Genomic DNA, 20,535 nt, shown 5'->3' on the forward strand with positions numbered 1-20,535 from the left:
TCAGCAGCATCAATCCATGTTTCCAAGTTCACGGACAAAGGTTTCTGCTTTGCCAGACTTTTCATTTCCCTTATACCCAACTTAGCCCATAAAGTCCAGTCCTACAGAGTATCTATCACACCACTCAAATATTTCTTCTTTCCCTAAATTCTACTCCAAGTCCTTACTTTTCAATTGCCTGCTCCCAGGTCACAGAGGCTCTTCGCCTATTCAGGAATCCAATTACCCCCAGGGGTTTTTTTTTACGCACCCCCCTTCACCCTTTCCATTAACACTTTCCTCCTTTGACTCCCTTACACACCAGAAGCACAACCAGCAGGAATGCACCACACTGTATAAAGACAGAGGTATTCTGAACTCTGGCATTCTGTAGCCTCACATTCTGTCCAGTCACCTGTACAAGAAACTAAGAGTTGTGTCAGTCGATTTTTCTCCTTTCATGAAACTTAAAATAACATAATATAGTACTAACATTACATGGTATGGAAATTCTGTCACAAAGTAATGAAGACTGGGGAAAGCACCCAGGTGAGTAGGAAAGAAAGATTTGCTTTACCCCTACACGGTTTTCCAAATAAATCAGTGCCACCACACACTTTTGGGGATAGGATATTTTAAAAAATAAAGAATCATTCCAAAGACTCACCCAAGAAATTAGGATACAGATGGTCAATATTATCCACAACATAGTTACACTTGGGACATCTATTATTATCCTCCAAACTCTGATGAATACACTTGTAGCTATTAGCAGAAAAAAATAAAATAAGGTTCATTAAACCAGTGAAGAATTAATAAAGTGGTCACAAAATAATGCCTATTAGATTTCTAGTTCTCATTTAAAACAAGTAATTCGCTATTGAATTTATTTCAATATATTTTATCATAATAAAGTTACACAGAGCATTTATTAGATAACAGTATGCAGAATATTTAAAAATAAACTTGAATAACAAGTCTACTAGATACAGAATATTTAAAAAATATACTTCTAAGTTTACACAATTTAAGTACTACATAACACCCAAGAAAAGCAAATGCCTATGATTTAATTAAGCAAATAGACTATGTTCTTGATGATATCCTTAATACAAAAAAACATTCAAATAAAAAAAGAAAAGAGCACAGAAAAATCAACAACACAGTCAATGAGCATGAGAAAATCATCACCTTCAGTAGGATAAAAATAACTGGTTTTAAACTATATACTAGTTTTTACCAAACAGAATGGAAAATTTAAGAAAATACAATCACATGTTAATGAGCACATGTCAGTACAAACAACTTCATATATTGCTGAAGGATATGTAACTGCCATAGCCTTTCCAGGAGGCAAAATGTATAGAAAACCTTAAAACTGTATAACACCCTTTGATGTAATTTTCTTTCTAGGAATTTATCCTAAGGAAATGAACAGAGGTATGTAGATAGGTGTTCAATTCAATTATTATCTGAAAATAGGAAAATAAATTAGAAGCACGAAAACACTTGGACACTGAATAATTTTGTAAACACCAATCCAATACAACATATACCAAAAAATAATCATACTGTAATACGTAACTATATGCCATGAAAACTAATAACTATTAGCAGTTATAGCTAAAGAAAGGGAATTACAAGAAAGTTTTCCTTCCTTACGGTGGCGCAGCGGTTTGGCGCTTGCCTTTGGCCCAGGGCGCGATCCTGGAGACCCAGGATCGAATCCCACATCGGGCTCCCGGTGTATGGAGCCTGCTTCTCCCTCTGCCTATGTCTCTGCCTCTCTCTCTCTCTCTGTGACTATCATAAATAAATAAAAATTAAAAAGAAATTTAAAAATATATATATATATATATTAATGTTTGAGTTTTTACAATTACATACTGGTTTATAATTAAAAAAAACTTTTTAAATATTGCTCCATCAGGGATGGTTGGTCATCTGCCTTTGGCTCAGGGCATAATCCTGGAGTTCTGGGATTGAGTCCCACACCAGGCTCCCTGCATGGAGCCTACTTCTCACTCTATCCATGTCTCTGCCTCTCTCTCTCTCTCTCTCTCTCTCTCTCTCATTAATAAACAAAATCTTTAAAATATATACATACATACATACATATATATATACAGTTCCATTAAGCCACAGAGAAATATCAAATTGACATTAGAAAAAAGTCACCGTATCACTTTTTTATTTATTTATTTTTGTATCACTTTTTACAGACTAAAAAGGAAAATTTCGAACACAGTGGATACAGCACAATCTCGTTACTGTTTTTAAAAAATTGCATATGTGTACATTTAAAATAAAACAAAAAAGACATTCATCATAATGTTAACAGTATATTTCTCTGGGTCATAAAATTTATGGGAAACTTTTTCTTTGTAGATATCTACAAGTTTCTATAGTAAAAACACATTGCGGGCAGCCCGGTGGTGCAGCGGTTTGGCGCCGCCTGCAGCCTGGGGTGTGATCCTGGAGACCTGGGATCGAGTCCCACATTGGGCTTCCTGCATGGAGCCTGCTTCTCCCTCTCCCTCTGCCTGTGTCTCTGCCCCTCTCTCTGTGTCTATGAATAAATAAATAAAATCTTTAAAAAAATAAAAAATAAAAACGCATTGCTCAGGACTCCCGGGTGGCTCAGATGGTTAAGCATCTGCCTTCAGCTCCCATCTCTCAGCATCCTGGGACAAATCCCCAGGTCAGGCTCCCTGCTCAGCAGGGAGTCTGCTTCTCACTCTCTCTCTGCCCCTTCTCCTGTTTTTGCTCCATTCTTGTTCTCTCTCAAATGAATTTAAAAAAAAAAAAAAAGCATTGTTACTATCAGAAAAAAATATTTGTAAGAAATTACAAGGCTGATTTATAAAGAAGATTCCTAAAAAGATAACATATTTTATTCTGTATCCAAATTACTATAAATCTGGGACACCTGGGTGGCTCAGCGGCTGAACGCCTGCCTTTGGCCCAAGGTATAATTCTGGAGTCCCTGGATCAAGTCCCACATCAAGTCCCTGCATGGAGCCTGCTTCTCTCTCTGCCTATGTCTCTGCCTCTCTCTCTCTCTCTCTCTCTCTCTCTCTCATGAATAAATAAAATCTTTTTTAAAAAATTACTATAAATTTATTTCAGCTTTATAAACTGAAGCTAATTTTTATAAGCCCCTTTCTTCATTCTACCTTACCAAAACAGAAACCTTCATCCATCAGGTTTCTCTACTAATTATCAACAACTTTCTCATCTCACATTTGGTACTTTCAAGTAATGATAGAAAACTGATGTAGTGATGGGTCTTTGGCACAGCACAAGGATTTAAAGATCAGAGTAAATGGCTGGCACATAACAGTTTATTTATAAATATATATAACATATATAAATATATAAAACAAAGGACTTGTACAGTGTTCCAGAAATAATAACATCACCTGTTGCAATTATGACAAGGCTACGATTACCATATTACCACAAGATAGGCTCCATATCTAACAGAAAATTTCCCACATAGACATTTCAATGAAGGAAATAATATACATTTTTTTTTTTCATTTTTATTGCAAGGGAGAAACATAAAGCAGGTATGCAATTACAACATGGAAACACAGTCTGCTTAGGGGAAATGGAAATGAGTTCCTATTACTAAAAATGTTCTCACATGACAAGATTTAGCCTTTAAAAAAATCTGCAAGTTCTGGGCAGCCCGGATGGTTTGGCACCGCCTTCAGCCCAGGGCGTGATCCTGGAGACCCAGGATCGAGTCCCAATCTGGCTCCCTGCATGGAGCCTGCTTCTCCCTCTTCCTGTGTCTCTGCCTCTCTCTGTGTGTCTCTCATGAATAAATAAATAAAATCTTAAAAAAAAAAAAAAACTAACTTGTTTAAAAAAATAATTAAAAAATTAAAAAAATCTGCAAGTTCAAATAAACCAAGTCATGAAGTAGAGAATCGGGGACTGTTATGAAAGATGAGAGAAGGGGTTGACAGATAAGCAGAAGGACATTTGAAATCTTAGCAAATGACTTTTATAAAGAAATGACTGTTAGAAATGAACAAATAATATGACAAGGAGAACAAGCTAAGTCATTAATCCAGTGAAAGAGTCTGTCAACAGACAAGAAATTATCCGAGAGCCCAGTAGAATATCCTCCTCTATTTATAGCATCCTAATCATCCTTCAGCATCCTAATTCCTTGTCATTAGATTTACTACCACACCATCCACTCCTAGAAGAGAAAACAGTCTAGGACACAGCCAGAAGGACCTGTCCTCAGGAATAAAAGTTCAAGTGACTTTTCCATATTGCATTGACAATATCCATCTACATTATAAAATGAAAATGCATCAAATTACATACTGTGTAAAACTGACATGACAATAAGATATATCTCACTACCATCCCAAAGCAGACCTGCCCTGGTTTGAGAAATTGTAACTATCTCATTTTGTATTTATCTGTATATATGTCTATCATCTCCTCTTCTATTTGTTCATTCAAAGCAAGGCTTTGTTTTAATTCATCTCTGTACCCTCAATGTCTAGCACAATATCCTGTTAGAGTTTAACTAAATAAATGTTGAATGCATGAAGAAATATAGACAAAAAAGAAACATGCTGTCTTCTGGGTCATATAACCATTAGAAATTCTCAATTATTTCTTTCACAGTAACTCAATAGAATTACCATCACCCCACCTGAGATGTGGTATTTTGTATACCAAAAGAAGGAGAAGAAGACTAGTGATCAAAATAGGGGGGATAAAAGGATATCTATCTTGGGTCTACCTGAGAAGTTTTCAAAAGCTACTCACACTGAAACTCTTAAAAATAGTAATTCCAGGGATGCCTAGGTGGCTCAGTGGTTGAACGTCTGCCTTTGGCTCAGGACATAATCCTGCAGTCCCGGGAGGGACTCCATCGTGTCCCACACTGGGCTCCCTGCATGGAGCCTGCTTCTCTCTCTGCCTATTATGTCTCTGCCTTCTGTGTCTCTCATAAATAAATAAAATCTTTAAAAAAAAAAAAAAAGAAAGAAAGAAAGAAAACTGAATAATCAGAAAATTCGCAAAAAAGGGGACTGTAACAAGAACAGGAAGGACAAATCTATACCAACGGTCCTACGTAATAACCAGGAATAAAGAAAGACTAATAGCAAGGTACAAGATGATGAATTAGAAGTCCCAAAAGACAAGCAGATACCCAAAAGACAGCTATCTGTCTGACTGCAGATAGCTGGAAGATGGACCACACCGAGGAGTGCTATTAATTATAATTAATTTGTAATGAAACAGAATAGTAACTCAGAACTTGGTAGACATGAGGTCTGAGAAGCAAGGTGTGTGGTGCAAGCTGGAGGCAGCAAAGAGAAAGACCAAACCTTACATCTACATCACAAAAAAGCCAGTTTTTTTAGATTTTATCATATCACTAAATTTGGTTAGACAAAAGCTAACTGCAGACTCACTCTCAAGTGGGAATAGTGTCTCCACCCTGTTAAAAATTAAGAGTTACCATTTTTAAGTGAGATAAACAGTTCTGATTAGTGTTAATAATCTGGATGGACCCTGGAAGTGGTAACACTGCTCAGTTCCAGTTTACCAGCCAGCGTTCAAGTCAGTGAAGATCTAATCCAAGAGGCTACCATTAACGACTGAAGTCACACCAGCCCCACATGATAGGACAGGGTAAATAATTATGAGCTTTTCTTTTAAAGTACAAAATGTCTCATGGTTTCACAAGCCTGACATAGGACTACCAGTCTCCAAGTTTATTAGCTCCTGTCAACCTATGGTCTCCATCCTACCAAAACCTGCTCTCTGGAAGGTATCTTAAAACACATTTATCTGGGTGGCTCAGTCAATTAAGTGTCTGCCTTCAGCTCAGGTCATGATCCCAGGGTCCTGGGATTACGCCCTACATCGGACTCCCTGCTCAGTGAAGAGACTGCTTTGCTTCTCCCTCTCTCTCTGCCTGCAGCTCCCCCTGCTTGTGCTTTCTGTCACATAAATAAATAAAATCTTTTAAATACATAAGTAAATAAAACACATTCATATCAGCTTATAACATGAATTATAACAAGGGTCTAAACAATTTTCATTTGAAGGAAAAAAACAGATATTTAAGAAACCAGTAGGGTTTTCCAACAAAGACCTAAGGACACACCATGAAGACTATAGGACTCATTGAAAAGGCCAGGCCTATTTAATTATAAAGTCAATCAGTAATTTATTACACTTCACAATACAGTGAAGCAAGAATATTACACTGATTTAGGAGACTCTTCCACATCCTTTAAAAATGTCACAGTGAAATTTAAATTAAAGGAGGGGAGTTAGAAAAAATTAGTTCCTCACTTTATAATTTGTACCAAACATTTACACCTGCAAAACTATGAAAGAGGTGGTGAAGGAATAGGAAGAGAGAAGAGAAAAGGGAGGAGGGAAGAGAAAAAGGAGGAGGAGAGACTAGCTGAGTGACTGGACAAATGTAAAGTTTTAGGGCCAGAACCAGAATCCTGATTTATCAACTTCAAGACCCTGCTCTTTTAGCTCCCTAATCAGTATTTTTCAAATGTGGGCAATTTTGTCCCCTACTGAATATCTGGCAATGTCTGGAGACAGGGCAGCCTGGGTGGCTCAGCGGTTTAGTGCTGCCTTCAGCCCAGGGCATGATCCTGGAGACCCGAGATCAAGTCCCATGTTGGGCTCCCTGCATGGAGACTGCTTCTCCCTCTGCCTGTGTCTCTGCCTCTCTCTCTCTCTCTCTCTCTCTCTCTCTCTCGATCTGTCTCTCTCTCTGTGTGTGTCTCATGAATAAAAATCTTAAAAAAAAAAAAAATAGAAAACTTGAAAAAAAAATGTCTGGAGACATTTTTGGTTGTCATATTTGTGAGGAAAGGGGCTGCTACTGGGTAGAGGCCAGGGATACTGCTAAACAATCTACGATATCCAGGATAATCACCCACAACAAAGAATTATCTGGTCCAATATTCAATACAACCAAAGCTTACAGAGCCTAATCTAAATCACCCAATTTTCCAGAGATGAAAATCAAAATCTCTAAGGAGGGGATCCCTGGGTGGCGCAGCGGTTTGGCGCCTGCCTTTGGCCCAGGGCGCGATCCTGGAGACCCAGGATCGAATCCCACGTCGGGCTCCCGGTGCATGGAGCCTGCTTCTCCCTCTGCCTGTGTCTCTGCCTCTCTCTCTCTCTCTCTCTCTCTCTCTCTGTGTGTGTGTGTGACTATCATAAATAAATAAAAATTTAAAAAAAAAAAATCTCTAAGGAAGGGACATGGTTTCCTATGGAACGCTATAATACTGGATCAATTATGGACCCAAGGAAACACTACTGTTAAACCATCAGCCTAAGATCAAGACCATACATGTATCAATCTAAAAGCAAGACACACATGACCAGAATTACCGTAGCAATATGGAGCAGAAAGTGATTTATGAACTATAAGGATATAATGCAATGATATATCAGGAAATCAAAATTATGAAACCGGCAAAAAAAATTCTGAAAGAATATACCATCACTCCTTGCCAGTGATAACATCTAAGGAAGTAGACAAAAAAAGACTAGAAAAATGGTGACATTTACTTTTCATGTTACAACTTTCTGAACAATAAAAGTTGTTTTTTAGCAAAGACTACATATTACTTATTGTAATAACTTATATTTTAATAAAAAACAGTGCAAGCTAAAGCCATTTTTATTCTAAACTTCTTCTCAAGTGACTAGCAGATTGGATATACCTATCACTGATGTGTCATGCTCCAAATCAAACTAAGATACTTACAAACTGGTAATAACACCCAGTACTTGACTAGTGAATATCAATACCAGATATTACATTCAACTTCAGAATAAAATTATGGGTCTAACTTCAATATGAATTAGAATACAGGGACTATTAGAACACAAAAGAAATACTAAGCCAAAAATACTGTATCAACAGTGTATAAATAATTTATGGACATGATTGACTGCAAATATAATACGCCACTCCCAAACAAAAAAACACAAAAATAAATAAATAAAAGGAATTAAACACCGATTACACAACCATTAGGGTGGCTACCATTAAAAAAAGAAAGAAAATGACAAGTGTTGGAGAAGATGTGCAAAAACTGGAACTCTTGTGTACTTCTGGGAGAAACGTAAAATGGTACAGCAACTACAGAAAACAGTATGTAGATTCCTCAAAATATTAAATATAGAACTACCGTATGAAATAGCCATTCTGCTTCTGAGTATATATCCAAAAGAACTGAAACCAGGATCTCAAGAAGATATTTATACATCAATGTTCAAAGCATCATTCTTAACAAATGAACAGATAAATGAACAAATAAAACAGAGTTTATATACATGCAATGGAACACTATTCAGCCTTAAAAAGGGAGGAAACTTTGACATATGCTACAAGGATGAAACTTAAGGACCTTATGCTAAGCAAATTAGGCCAGTCACAAAAATACAAATACTATTTGATGCCATTTATATGAGGTATCTAGAATAATCAAATTCACAGAAACAAAGTAAAATAGTGATTGACAGAGGCTGGGGGAAGGGGAATGGAGAGTTACTTAAAGAGTATAAAGTTTCAGTTTTGCAAGATAAATGCTAGAGATTGCACAACAATGCAAACAAACATTACTCAATTTAAAAATGGTTAAGACAGTAAATTTTACGTAATGTGAATTTTACCACAATTAAAAACCTTTTAAATATACTGATTAATGTGACATATTATACAAGACTAAACAACTAAAGATAACACTGCAAACTGTTAAAGTAGAAAACATATGTCTTTTTAATCCCCTATATCTTTTTCCCATGACTTTCTAACATCCTTTACTGGGCCTCATACTTATCTCCACAAGTGAGTTAAAGATGCTTCATGCTTCATTCTAATTACCCAGCACCCTTCAATTTTCTAAAACAGCAATCAAAACTCTATAATAATTAATCAACCCAAAAGTTTTAAAATCCATCTGTAAGTAAATCTAAGTATTTCACAGAAATTGTGCACCAACCATATGCTTACTACCTTGAGCTGCTTAACCTGTAAAAATACAATGATCAAAGAAATTACAAGATAACCAAAATTATTTTAAAAACATAACTTCTCACTGGCTGCATTTACACACAAGTTAGAAATCAAGATACTTTTGCTAAATAAAATCATCTTACCAAAAGCTGTGGCCACATTTCGTCATGTATGCTTCCTCAATCATATCAAAGCAGATAGGGCTAAAAAGAAAATGGAAATTTTTTTTCAGTAGAGTGATTATAAATTGACAAGGCAGGTTACAATACCAACAAAATCATTTATCAATAACATAGCTAGTCTTCAAACATCTATCAAGAATTTCTGTTGAGTTAAAGGTGCTTTAGGGGATTGGTGGTAAGACAACAATTTATTCAAGAAGCCCTAACAGTCATCAAGCTCAGGAATCCCTGGGTGGCTCAGCGGTTTAGCGCCTGCCTTTGGCCCAGGGCGTGATCCTGGAGTCCCCGGATCAAGTCCCACATGGGGCTCCCTGCATGGAGCCTGCTTCTCCCTCTGCCTGTGTCTCTCTGCCTCTCTCTCTCTCTCTCTCTGTCTGTCTTTCATGAATAAACAAAACCTTTAAAAATTTAAATAAACAAATAAATATAAAAAAATAGGTCATCAAGCTTTAAGATAAATTAAATGAGTAAATTAAAATGACCCCAGTACTTTTACGCATCCATAGTCACAAGAGTCCTTAAAGTTCCATGCAATAATGCATATTTTAATAATACAGTATTGCAATACAGTCACAAGTAGTCCTTAGAGTTCTACCGTCTTTTTCAACTATCCCTGTACTCAAAAGCACCTAATCCAAATGCTATTTCATTTAGTATTTAAAAAAACTAGCTCCCTAAGTTTATAAATTACAATTCCAATATCAATAACTCTTCTATATAATGAAGATAGTAAATTATAACTAATACTTAAAATAGTACAATTTAAAAATGATATATATTAACTCTAATCTTTTCAACAAAGGGTTTGTAGGTACATATTACTAAATACATTTAATAGAGGCAAATTAAGGCACAAAAATTTTACAGTTATAAAGTTAGATGATTACATACACACAGTTAAATGATTATGATTTTTCAACCTTATGTCTATGCTCTTAACCACCATTCTATGCTAATTCCAGATACAATGAGTTAAATACCAAGTCATACCAATATAGTTCTGGCCAACAAAAGGTAGTTATTAATCACAGAGAGACCACTATCTACCAGAAAAATACAAAGTCTTATAAAGATATTTCCATTTATCTTTCTTTTCCTTCTGAAAACTCTGATGAAGTCTCCAGAGAGAAAATAGCCATCTTCTTATTTTTTATTTTTTAGGATTTGTTTGAGAGAGGGAGCGCAAAAAAGTGGGGGCAGAGGAAGAGAGGGGGAATATAAAAGCAGATTCCCCACTGAGTGCAAAGCCTGACAAAGGGCTCAATCCCATGATGCTAAATAAGATCATGATCTGAGCCAAATCAAGAATAAGCCACTTAACGGATGGGGCCAGCCAGGCACTCCACAATAGCCATCTTCTGACTACGAAGATAAAAACCGTAAGCTAGGAATATAGGTTCCTTGATGACACCCTTAAGCAGCTGCATCATCTATGGACTGCCTACCTCTGGACTTCAAATTATATGAGAAAAGTAAATCTTCACTTGTTTAAGGCAGTATTTATCAAGTTTTCTGTTACTGGCATACATATCCAATCCTTATTAATGATACATTTAAATTATAAAATAAAAATTCACTCATTTCTTCAAGAAAAATTTCCTGGGCATAAATACTATCTTAGAATATGAAATCATAAAAATAGTTATAAAATCCCAATGTTGGGGGATCCCTGGGTGGCGCAGCGGTTTGGCGCCTGCCTTTGGCCCAGGGCGCGATCCTGGAGACCGAGGATCGAATCCCACATCGGGCTCCCGGTGCATGGAGCCTGCTTCTCTCTGCCTATGTCTCTGCCTCTCTCTCTCTCTCTCTCTGTGACTATCATAAAAAAAATAAATAAATAAATAAAATAAAATAAAATAAAATAAAATAAAATAAAATAAAATAAAATAAAATCCCAATGTTGCACAAGCTCAGAGTTTTACCACATATAGTGAGTTGGCTTAGACTGTGTTGGTTTTGTCAGCCTTTACTCTGCTGGATTTAGAAAAAAAGGAGGTCTACTAAACATGGAGATGTGGTAATTTCTCTTTTGAAACAAAGTTCATCTTGTTCCTGCTTGATGGAGTTCAGGCTACAGTTCCCCCCTAAGAGCATGTGGATGAGCTATGTAAACTGCTCTGTGAGCCCAGTTTGTGGCTGAAGGGTGCTGAAGAACAGATCTGGGAAGGACAGATTTTACTTTATATGTACAGTTGGCTACTGGGTGCTCAGGCAGATGTCTTAAGGCTCAAAACCCATAGTGGAAGCAACATTTACATCTTCCCCTTTTAATTAAAGACCTTTTTTAGAGTAGTTTTAGGTTCACAACAAAACTGAAAGGAAGATACAGAGATTTCCCATATATTTGATGTCCTAAACATATGCATATCTTTTGCCATTATCAACATCACTCACCAGAATGGTATACTTTGCCCCAAAGATGAATTTACACTGACACATCACAATTACAAAGTCCACACTTAACCTTAAGATTCACTCTTCATATTGTACATTCTATGTGTTTGAACCAAAGCATATTGATATATATTCATCATTGTAATAAAAAGATTATTTTTCACTGGCCTAAAAATCCTCTTGCTCTGCCTACTCCTCTCTCTCTCCTCATCCACAATCACTGATCTTTTGACTGTCTCCAGTTGTGTCTACTTTAGAATGTCATAGAGTTGGGATCATACAGTATGTAGCCTTTTCAGATTGGCTTCTTCCATTTTGCAATACGGCTTTAAGATTTCTCTGTATCTTTTCAAAGCTTGATACCTCATTTCTTCTTAATGCTGAATAATATTCATTGTCTGGATGTACCACACTGTATTTATCCATTCACCTTCTAAAGAACTTCTTGGTTGCTCCGAGATTTGGGAATTATAAATAAGCTGTTATAAGCATCCAATGGCAGGTTTCTGTGTATTCATAAGCTTTCAACTCCTGTGGGTAAATACCAATGGGTAACAACAAAATTTGTATGGTAAAAGTATGTTTAGTTTTGTAAGAGACCACCAAACTGTCTTCCAAAAGGCACCAGTACCATTTTTTCATTCCTATCAGCAAAGAGCTAGACTTCCTGTTGCTTCCTATTCTCCTCAGCAACTGGTGTAGTCAGTCCTCTAAATTATAACCATTCTAAAAGGTGTATATTAATACCTCATTGTTTTGATTTGCATTTTCCTGATGACATACGATATGGAACATAATGTTTTCATATGCTTATTTGCCATCGATGTATCTTTGGTGAGGTGTATGTTGAAGTCTTTGATTCATTTTTTTAATCAGGTTGTTTTCTTACTGTTCAGTTTTAAGGGTTCTTTGTATATTTTAGATAAAAGTTTTATATGAGATATGTCTTATACAAATATATTCTCCTGAGCTGTGGCTAATCCTTCCATTCTCTTAACAGTATCTCTCACAGAGCAGAAATTTTTAATTCTAGGGCAGCCCGGGTGGCTCAGCGGTTTGGCGCTGCCTTCAGCCCAGGGCCTGATCCTGGAGACCCAGGATCAAGTCCCACATCAGCCTCCCTACATGGAGCCTGCTTCTCCCTCTGCCTATGTCTCTGCCTCTCTCTCTCTCTCTCTCTCTGTCTCTCATGAATAAATAAATAATATCTTTTAAAAAAGAAATTTTTAATTTTAAAGAAATTCCATTTATTGCTCCTTTTTATAGATCATGCCTTTGGTGTTCCACCTAAAAACTCATAACCAAATTCAAAGTCATCTAGATTTCCCCTATGTTATCTTCTAGGAGTTTTACAGTTTTGCATTTTACACTTAGGTCTGGGATGCATTTTTAGCTGATTTTAGTGAATGGTATAAGGTCTTGTGTATAGATTCCTTTTTTTTTTTTTTATATGTGGATGTCCAGTTATTTCAGCATCATTTATTAAAAAGACCATCTTGGGGGATCCCTGGGTGGCACAGCGGTTTGGCGCCTGCCTTTGGCCCAGGGCGTGATCCTGGAGACCCGGGATCGAATCCCACGTAGGGCTCCCGGTGCATGGAGCCTGCTTCTCCCTCTGCCTGTGTCTCAGCCTCTCTCTCTCCGTGTGACTATCATAAAATAAAAAAAATAAAACAATTTTTAAAAAGACCATCTTGGGCAGCCCCGGTGGCTCAGCGGTTTAGCACTGCCTTCCGCCTGGGTCATGGTCCTGGAGACCCAGGATCGAGTCCCATGTCAGGCGCCCAGCATGGAGCTTGCTTCTCTCTCTGCCTGTGTGTCTCTGCCTCTCTCTCTCTCTCTCTCTCTCTCTCTGTGTCTCTCATGAATAAAATATTTTAAAAATAATTAATCAATTAATTAATTAATAATTATTTATATTTATATACATATAAATGTTTATATTCATATAAATAAATAATTATTTTATTTATGTTATATATTTATTAAAATATTTATATTTATTTATATATTTTTAAAAATATAAATATTTTGTTTATATTTATATGTTTATGTTTGAATAAATAAATAAATAAATAAATAAGATGAATGAATGAATGGACCATCTTTTCTCTCTCTCTCTTTCTAGTAGGTAGTGAGGTTGGTAGAACTCACAACCCAAGGTCAAGACCTGAGCTGAGATCAAGAATAGGAAGAAGGATGCTTAACCGAATGAGCCACCCAAGCGCCTAAAAAACCTCTTTTTTGTATTGTCTTTGCTGCTCCTTTGTCAAAGATCAGTTAACTATACTGGTCTATTTTGGAGTTCTCCATTCTTTACTACTTGATCTGTTTATTCTTTCTGTAATACCACACTGTCAATTACTTCATATGGTATTTTGGTTTAAAAAAAAAAAACTGTCTGAGTGAAACTCTGTAGTCCCCTACCTACACTGATTAATTTCTAAAACTCAATTGTTGCATACACAGTAGCAAATATCCAAATTTTCTACCACAGAAGGTCTAGATATTAACATACCAACCTTTTAAACAGCTCTTCCTAATAAAGCATTTTTAAGATTTGAAGAAAAAGATATTTCTGTTCCCTAAGTAAATATGTTTATAAGTTTACGTGAAAATACCATCACATCTCTGTTTCATGCTGCATTAACTGAAGCTCAGAAGCAAGATACAAAATGTCTTAACAGACTGGTCTTAGTCCAGACTCTTGATTTCTTTTCAGACCATGATCTCAGGGTGGTAACACTGAGCCCTGAGTTAGGCTCCAAGCTTGAGATTCTCTCTACCACTCCCCCTTCTTAAAAAAATAGTAAGATGTACTATTATACTACTAAAAAAGAAGTTTATTCTGCTAAATAAACTATAATAATACTTTCTTACCAGCTAGGAATTTGATTTATGCTTCTCTTTTTTTTTTATTACAATTTATTTACTTATTTGAAAGAGAGAGCAAGAGCAAGAGAGAGCACAAGCAGAGGGAGAGAGAGAAGGAGAGAGAAGTAGACTTCCAGCTGAGCAGGGAGCCTGACGCTATCCCAGGACCCTGAGGTCATGACCTGAGCTGAAGGTAGACACTTAACCTGCAGAGATACCCAGGAGCCTCTATGCTTCTCTAAAACACTCTTTAAGACTGAAACAAGTCTTATCATGACCCTGTTGTGGAAAAAAATATGCACATGCACATGATTAGAATTTTCCTACAAAATTCTCATTCTTTGGGGTCTAACTTTCCTGAACCACTTTTGACTAAGTCACTGATACCCAGATTTTTCCACACAATATTCTCCACTACTTTGATCAGGTAAAATTTATTCAGAGAATCTAAGACAGAACTAAATGCTATTGGTACTGGGATCTTAAACCAGGTTTACATTTGGCCAGCTAACCTACATCTGACACCAGCTTTAGGAATGTTGCTAAACATGTCTAATTTATACCTCATCCTAGAACCTCCTCCACCCTTCACTCCCACATATAAATATTTAGTTCATAAGGAATAAAACAATAATTCACAATTGTCTCAGAGACTTTCTTCCAGTCCGCTGAAACCTATATTCAAGTTTTGAGGCAGATGTTTTCTGTGTTTACACATCTACATGAAGTGACTACATGACGCTACCTCCAACTGCCACCCTGCAAATGGGAATTTTTTTTAATTCCACCATATATCATCCAAAAAAAATACCATCCAGTTTTCAGATATGTCAAAGTATAAAAGAAGAAAAAAGTTCAACTTAGAGTCAAAAAATTAAGACAAAGTAAAATAAAAGCAAGAGAGGACCCTTGGGTTGGCCAAAGGACAATATGAAATACAATCAGCTCACTCTGCACTTGTGAAAATTTAACTGCAAGCTGACTTACCCTCTTGCTATGTATATACTTAGAATACTAGAGGGAGAGGAGGGATAAATGAAAAATTGCTTTCAGACACTGGACACTAAACAGCACAGTACTGAGATCTTTGAGGGAAAGAATTTTAGAAATCTACACTGGATTTTTAAGTCTTTTGCTGAATACTAGTCATATGTACCCAGGGCAAAAACCCTACAAGATCAGTTAAAAATGACCAAGAAACTATAAAATGCAGGGCACTTAATAGAAAATCCAGAAGAGTCATTAGTAGCGGAGCTAAACTAGCTCTAGAAAAAGGACTCATCAGCCATCCTCAAAATCCAATTTTTATAACAAATGCATGTGAATCTATAATTTTCTCAAAATAAAGTTTTATTACAAAAAAATTTAATTAAAAAATACTCAAAAAGATTAAACTGATCTACAAAGAACTTCGCTTCCTGCCAGAACAAAGTCTGATACTCTGTAAAGGAAAAAAATAAAATTCAGCATTTAGTAATGGCAATGTCCATTACTGTCCACTATCAAAAAAAAAAAATTACTAGGCATGGAAAATAGCAGGAAAATGTGGACCATAAAAAGGAGGAAAACCAGTCAATAGGAACAAAAAATACATAATGGAATTAGCAGAAAAGACTTCAAAACATTTATTACAAATATGCTCCAGATTTAAAGGATCACAGAAGTATGAGGGAAACGGAAGACATACAAAGAACCAGTTAAAAGAATACAGTACCTGAAAATACAACAAGAAATATGAATTCATAAGAGAAAGTAAAATGCAATTCCTAGAAATTTTAAAAACCACATCAAATACAAAGCATTACTGACATGGACTCATCAATACCGGAAACACAAGGTAAGAAGTTGTGAATGTGAAGATAGGTCAATAGACATTATCTAAATGAAAACACAAAAAGAAAATAAACAGAAGACAGAAAATCCAATAGCTCTGGTGAAGGTATTTCCATACCCACTACCAAAAACTGAAGGCATTTGATATATCGTACAAACTTAAGCTTGCCAAAAGGTTATCTCTGTCATTTAATTGCATTCAAAAACCAACATTACACAGTCACCTGTGTGGCTCAGTCAGTTAAGCATCTGGCTCAGGTCATGATCCTGGGGTCCTGGGATTGAACATGTAGGGCTCCCTGCTGAACAGGCACCCTACCCCGCTTCTCCCTCTGCCCCTCTCCACCTCATGCACACGTGTGCATTCAACCAAAATGTAAAAGCCAGACCATGACTTTGCTCTGAACTCTATTTTGGCTCTAGTATAGAAGAAGTATACTACTGACTGACCCAAGTTAACTACTGAAGATCAAAATACAAAAAAAAGGGATCCCTGGGTGGCGCAGCGGTTTGGCGCCTGCCTTTGGCCCAGGGCGCAATCCTGGAGACCCGGGATCGAATCCCACGTCGGGCTCCCGGTGCATGGAGCCTGCTTCTCCCTCTGCCTGTGTCTCTGCCTCTCTCTCTCACTGTGTTCCTATCATAAATAAATAAAAATTAAAAACAAAAAAAAACAAAAACAAAAACAAAATACAAAAAAAAAAAAAAAGATCAAAATACAACCTTTAAAAAGTAATAAGCCAATAAGCCCATAAAAAGATGTTCAATATCACTAGTCAATATGGGAAAATAAATCAAAGCCACAATGAGATACTTTACATGCACTATGTTGACTATAATTTTTTTAAAATATATGTTGGTGAGGATGTGGAGAAATTTAAACTCTTGCATACTACTGATAGGAATGTAAAATGGTGCAGCCTCTGTGGAAAACAGTTTGGCAGTTCTTCAAAATGTTTAACACAGAATTACCGTATGACTTTAGTAATTATGCTCCTAGGTAAATAATACAGAGCCTGGAGAACATTATATTCAAACAAAATCTTCTACACAAATATTCATAAGAACATTATTCATAATAAATAAAAAATGGAAACAACCCAAATATCCATCATCTCATGAATGGATAAAGCACGGTCTATTGATATAATGGAATATTATTCAGCCATGAAGTGATACACACTACAATACAGATTAAGCTTAAAAATATATGCTAAGCCAGACACAAAAGACCACATATTGTATGAATCTACTTATATGAAGTGTCCAGAAGAGGCAAATCTGTAAAGAGAGAAAGCAAATTAGAAAAAGTGAGAGAAAGTGGTTGCCAAGGGAAGAGAAGGGCAGTGACTATTTAATGAGTATAGGGTTTCCCCCTTGGGGTGACAAACATGTTCTGGAATAGATAGTGCTAATGGTTGCACAATACCAGGAATGTATTAAAAACTAGTGAATCGTAAACATTAACTGGTTGCAATGGTGAATTTTATGAGCTATCAATTTTACATTAAATTTTTTAATAAAAGGAATAGGATGCCTCCATGAATAAAATCTTAAAAAAAAAAATGAATGAAGGACCAAAAAAACATACCATGTTACCACTTATAAAAAGGTGGAAAAGCTGTATTAACATTACACCAATTAGATATCACAACAAATATTACCAGGAATAAAGAGGGACATTTGAGAATGAAAAGGTTACCAATTCACCACCTCTATTTCTTTTTCTTTTTTTTTTTTTAAAGATTTATTTATTTATTTATTCATGAGAGACAGAGAGAAAGAGGCACAGACAAAGGCAAAGAGAGACGCAGGCTCCTTGCATGGAGCCCGATGCAGAACTTGATCCCAATTCCCGGGATTACTTCCTGAACCGAAGGCAGACCTCAACCTCTGAGCCACCCAGGTGTCCCAAATCGCCACCTATAAATGTGTGTGTCCTACTAACAAAACTTCAAAATACACAAAGCAAAAGCTGACAGAATTAAATGGAGACATAACCAAATACACAATTATACTTGGAATAAAGATTTTAACACTCTTCTTTCAGTAATTGATAAAAACAAGTATGAAAAACCCAACATGGGCATAAAGAATGTAATACCGGGCAGCCCAGGTGGCTCAGCGGTTTGGCACCGCCTTTGGTCCAAGGCCTGATCCTGGGGACCCGGGATCGAGTCCCACGTCCAGCTCCCTGCGTGGGGCCTGCTTCTCCCTCTGCCTGTGTCTCTGCCTCTGTCTCTCATGAATAAATAAATAAAATCTTTAAAAAAAAAAAAAAAGGAAAGAAAAATAAACCCAAAAATTAGTAAGGTAGAAAATGGACAGACTATATAGAAAATCAGTAATAGCAAAATAAGTTAATTTGAAAAGGTTAATGAAATTAATAATCCTCTAAACCATTCAAGAAAAAAAGAGAAAACACAAATTACCACTATCAGAAATGAAAGAAGCTGCATTCCTTTAAAATCCCATAAACAATGGGGATCCCTGGTGGCTCAGCGGTTTGGCACCTGCCTTTGGCCCAGGGCCCAATCCTGGAGTCCCATGTCAGGGTTCCTGCATGGAGCCTGCTTCTCCCTCTGCCTGTGTCTCTGTCTCTCATGAAAAAATAAATAAAACCTTAAAACCTTAAAAAAAAGGGGGGGGGGATCACCAGCATCACCCGTGTGATGGGCTGAACTGTGTCTTTCCCCAAATTCCTATGCTGAAATCCTAGCCCCCTAGTACCTCTGAATGGGACTCTTTAAAAACTAGGCCTTAAAGTAGAGATAATTAAGGTAAAATGAAATCATATATTGGGCCCTAATCCAATGACTGGTGTCCTTATAAGAAGAAATCAGAATAAAGACAACACAAAGATCACAAGATGACCATGTAAAGACACAACAAGAAGGTGACCATCTTAGCCAAGAAGAGAGACCTCAGAAGAAGCTAAACCTGTCAATACCTTGACCCTGGACTACTAAAACTGTAGTCTAAAACTGTAAGAAAAAGATTTCTATTATTTAAGTTACCCAGTCTCTTATATTATGTAAAGCCTAGCAAACTAATACACTTGATATCAAAACCAAATCATATTGGGATCCCTGGGTGGCGCAGTGGTTTGGCGCCTGCCTTTGGCCCAGGGCGCGATCCTGGAGACCTGGGATCGAATCCCATATCAGGCTCCCGGTGCATGGAGCCTGCTTCTCCCTCCGCCTGTGTCTCTGCCTCTCTCTCTCTCTCTGTGACTATCATAAATAAATAAAAAATTAAAAAAAAAAAAATTTAAAAAAAAAAAAAAAAAACCAAATCATATAAACACATACTTTTTTACAAGACCAGTATCACTCATGAATATACAAAAAAAAAAAAAAAAAACAAAATCAAAGAATAAATGGGGCATACAAATTGGAAAAAAGTAAAACTGTCTTGATTTGCAGATGACACAATTGTCTTCTCAGAAAACCCCATAGGATCTACAAAAAAAAAACCCATTAGAACAAAGTGAATTTAACAATCACAGGATACAAAGTCAACATACAAAAATAAATTTTATTTCATTAGCAACAATTAAAATTGTTAGCAACAGTTAAAAATTGAAATTAAAATAATATTGAGTCATGCATCAGGCTCCCTACAGGGAGCCTGCTTCTCCCTCTCCCTGTCTCTGCCCCTCTCTCTGTGTCTCTCATGAATAAATAAATAAAATCTTTTAAATAAAATAATATATACAATACCATCAAAATATGAGATACTTAGGACTAAGTTTAACAAAATACGTACAAGTTCCAAGCACTGAAAACTACAAAATCATAAAACACTGCTAACAGAAATTAAAGTCCTAAATAATTAAAGAAACATACTATGTTCATGGTTCAAAGATTCAGTGTCATTAAGATGTCAAATCTTCCCAAATTGAGTCAGAGATTCAAAGAACCCATAATAGGGATGCCTGCGTGGCTCAGCAGTTGAGCATCTGCCTTCGGCTCAGGATTTAATCCCCAGGATCTGGGGATTGAGTCCCACATGGGGCTCCTGCATGGAGCCTGCTTCTCCCTCTATGTCTCTGCCTCTCTCTCTCTCTCTATCTCTGCCTCTAATGAATGAATAAATTAGAAAAAAGGAAAAAGTACCCAAAATAAAATCTTAATATGCTTTTTTGAAGAAATTGGTAAGCTAATACTAAAATCCACATGGAGCTCAAAAATAAATAAATAAGTAAAATAAAATCCACGTGGAAAT

General features: G+C 36.4%; 1 protein-coding gene across 5 annotated transcripts in view; it reads right to left on the reverse strand.

Annotated features, from left to right (window-relative positions):
- The window catches only part of COP1 (COP1 E3 ubiquitin ligase), a 247,303-nt gene that overhangs the window by 216,206 nt on the left and 10,562 nt on the right, over nt 1–20,535 (reverse strand). For all 5 annotated transcript variants that reach the window (XM_072733092.1, XM_072733089.1, XM_072733091.1 and 2 more), the window contains exons 2-3: nt 9,169–9,228; nt 647–744 (exon numbers count right to left, since the gene is read on the reverse strand). In XM_072733092.1, the coding sequence (XP_072589193.1) occupies nt 647–744; nt 9,169–9,228 (158 nt within the window). The remainder of the gene's footprint in view (nt 1–646; nt 745–9,168; nt 9,229–20,535) is intronic.

Source organism: Vulpes vulpes, chromosome 13, assembly GCF_048418805.1.
Source record: "Vulpes vulpes isolate BD-2025 chromosome 13, VulVul3, whole genome shotgun sequence".
Lineage (NCBI taxonomy): Eukaryota > Metazoa > Chordata > Mammalia > Carnivora > Canidae > Vulpes > Vulpes vulpes.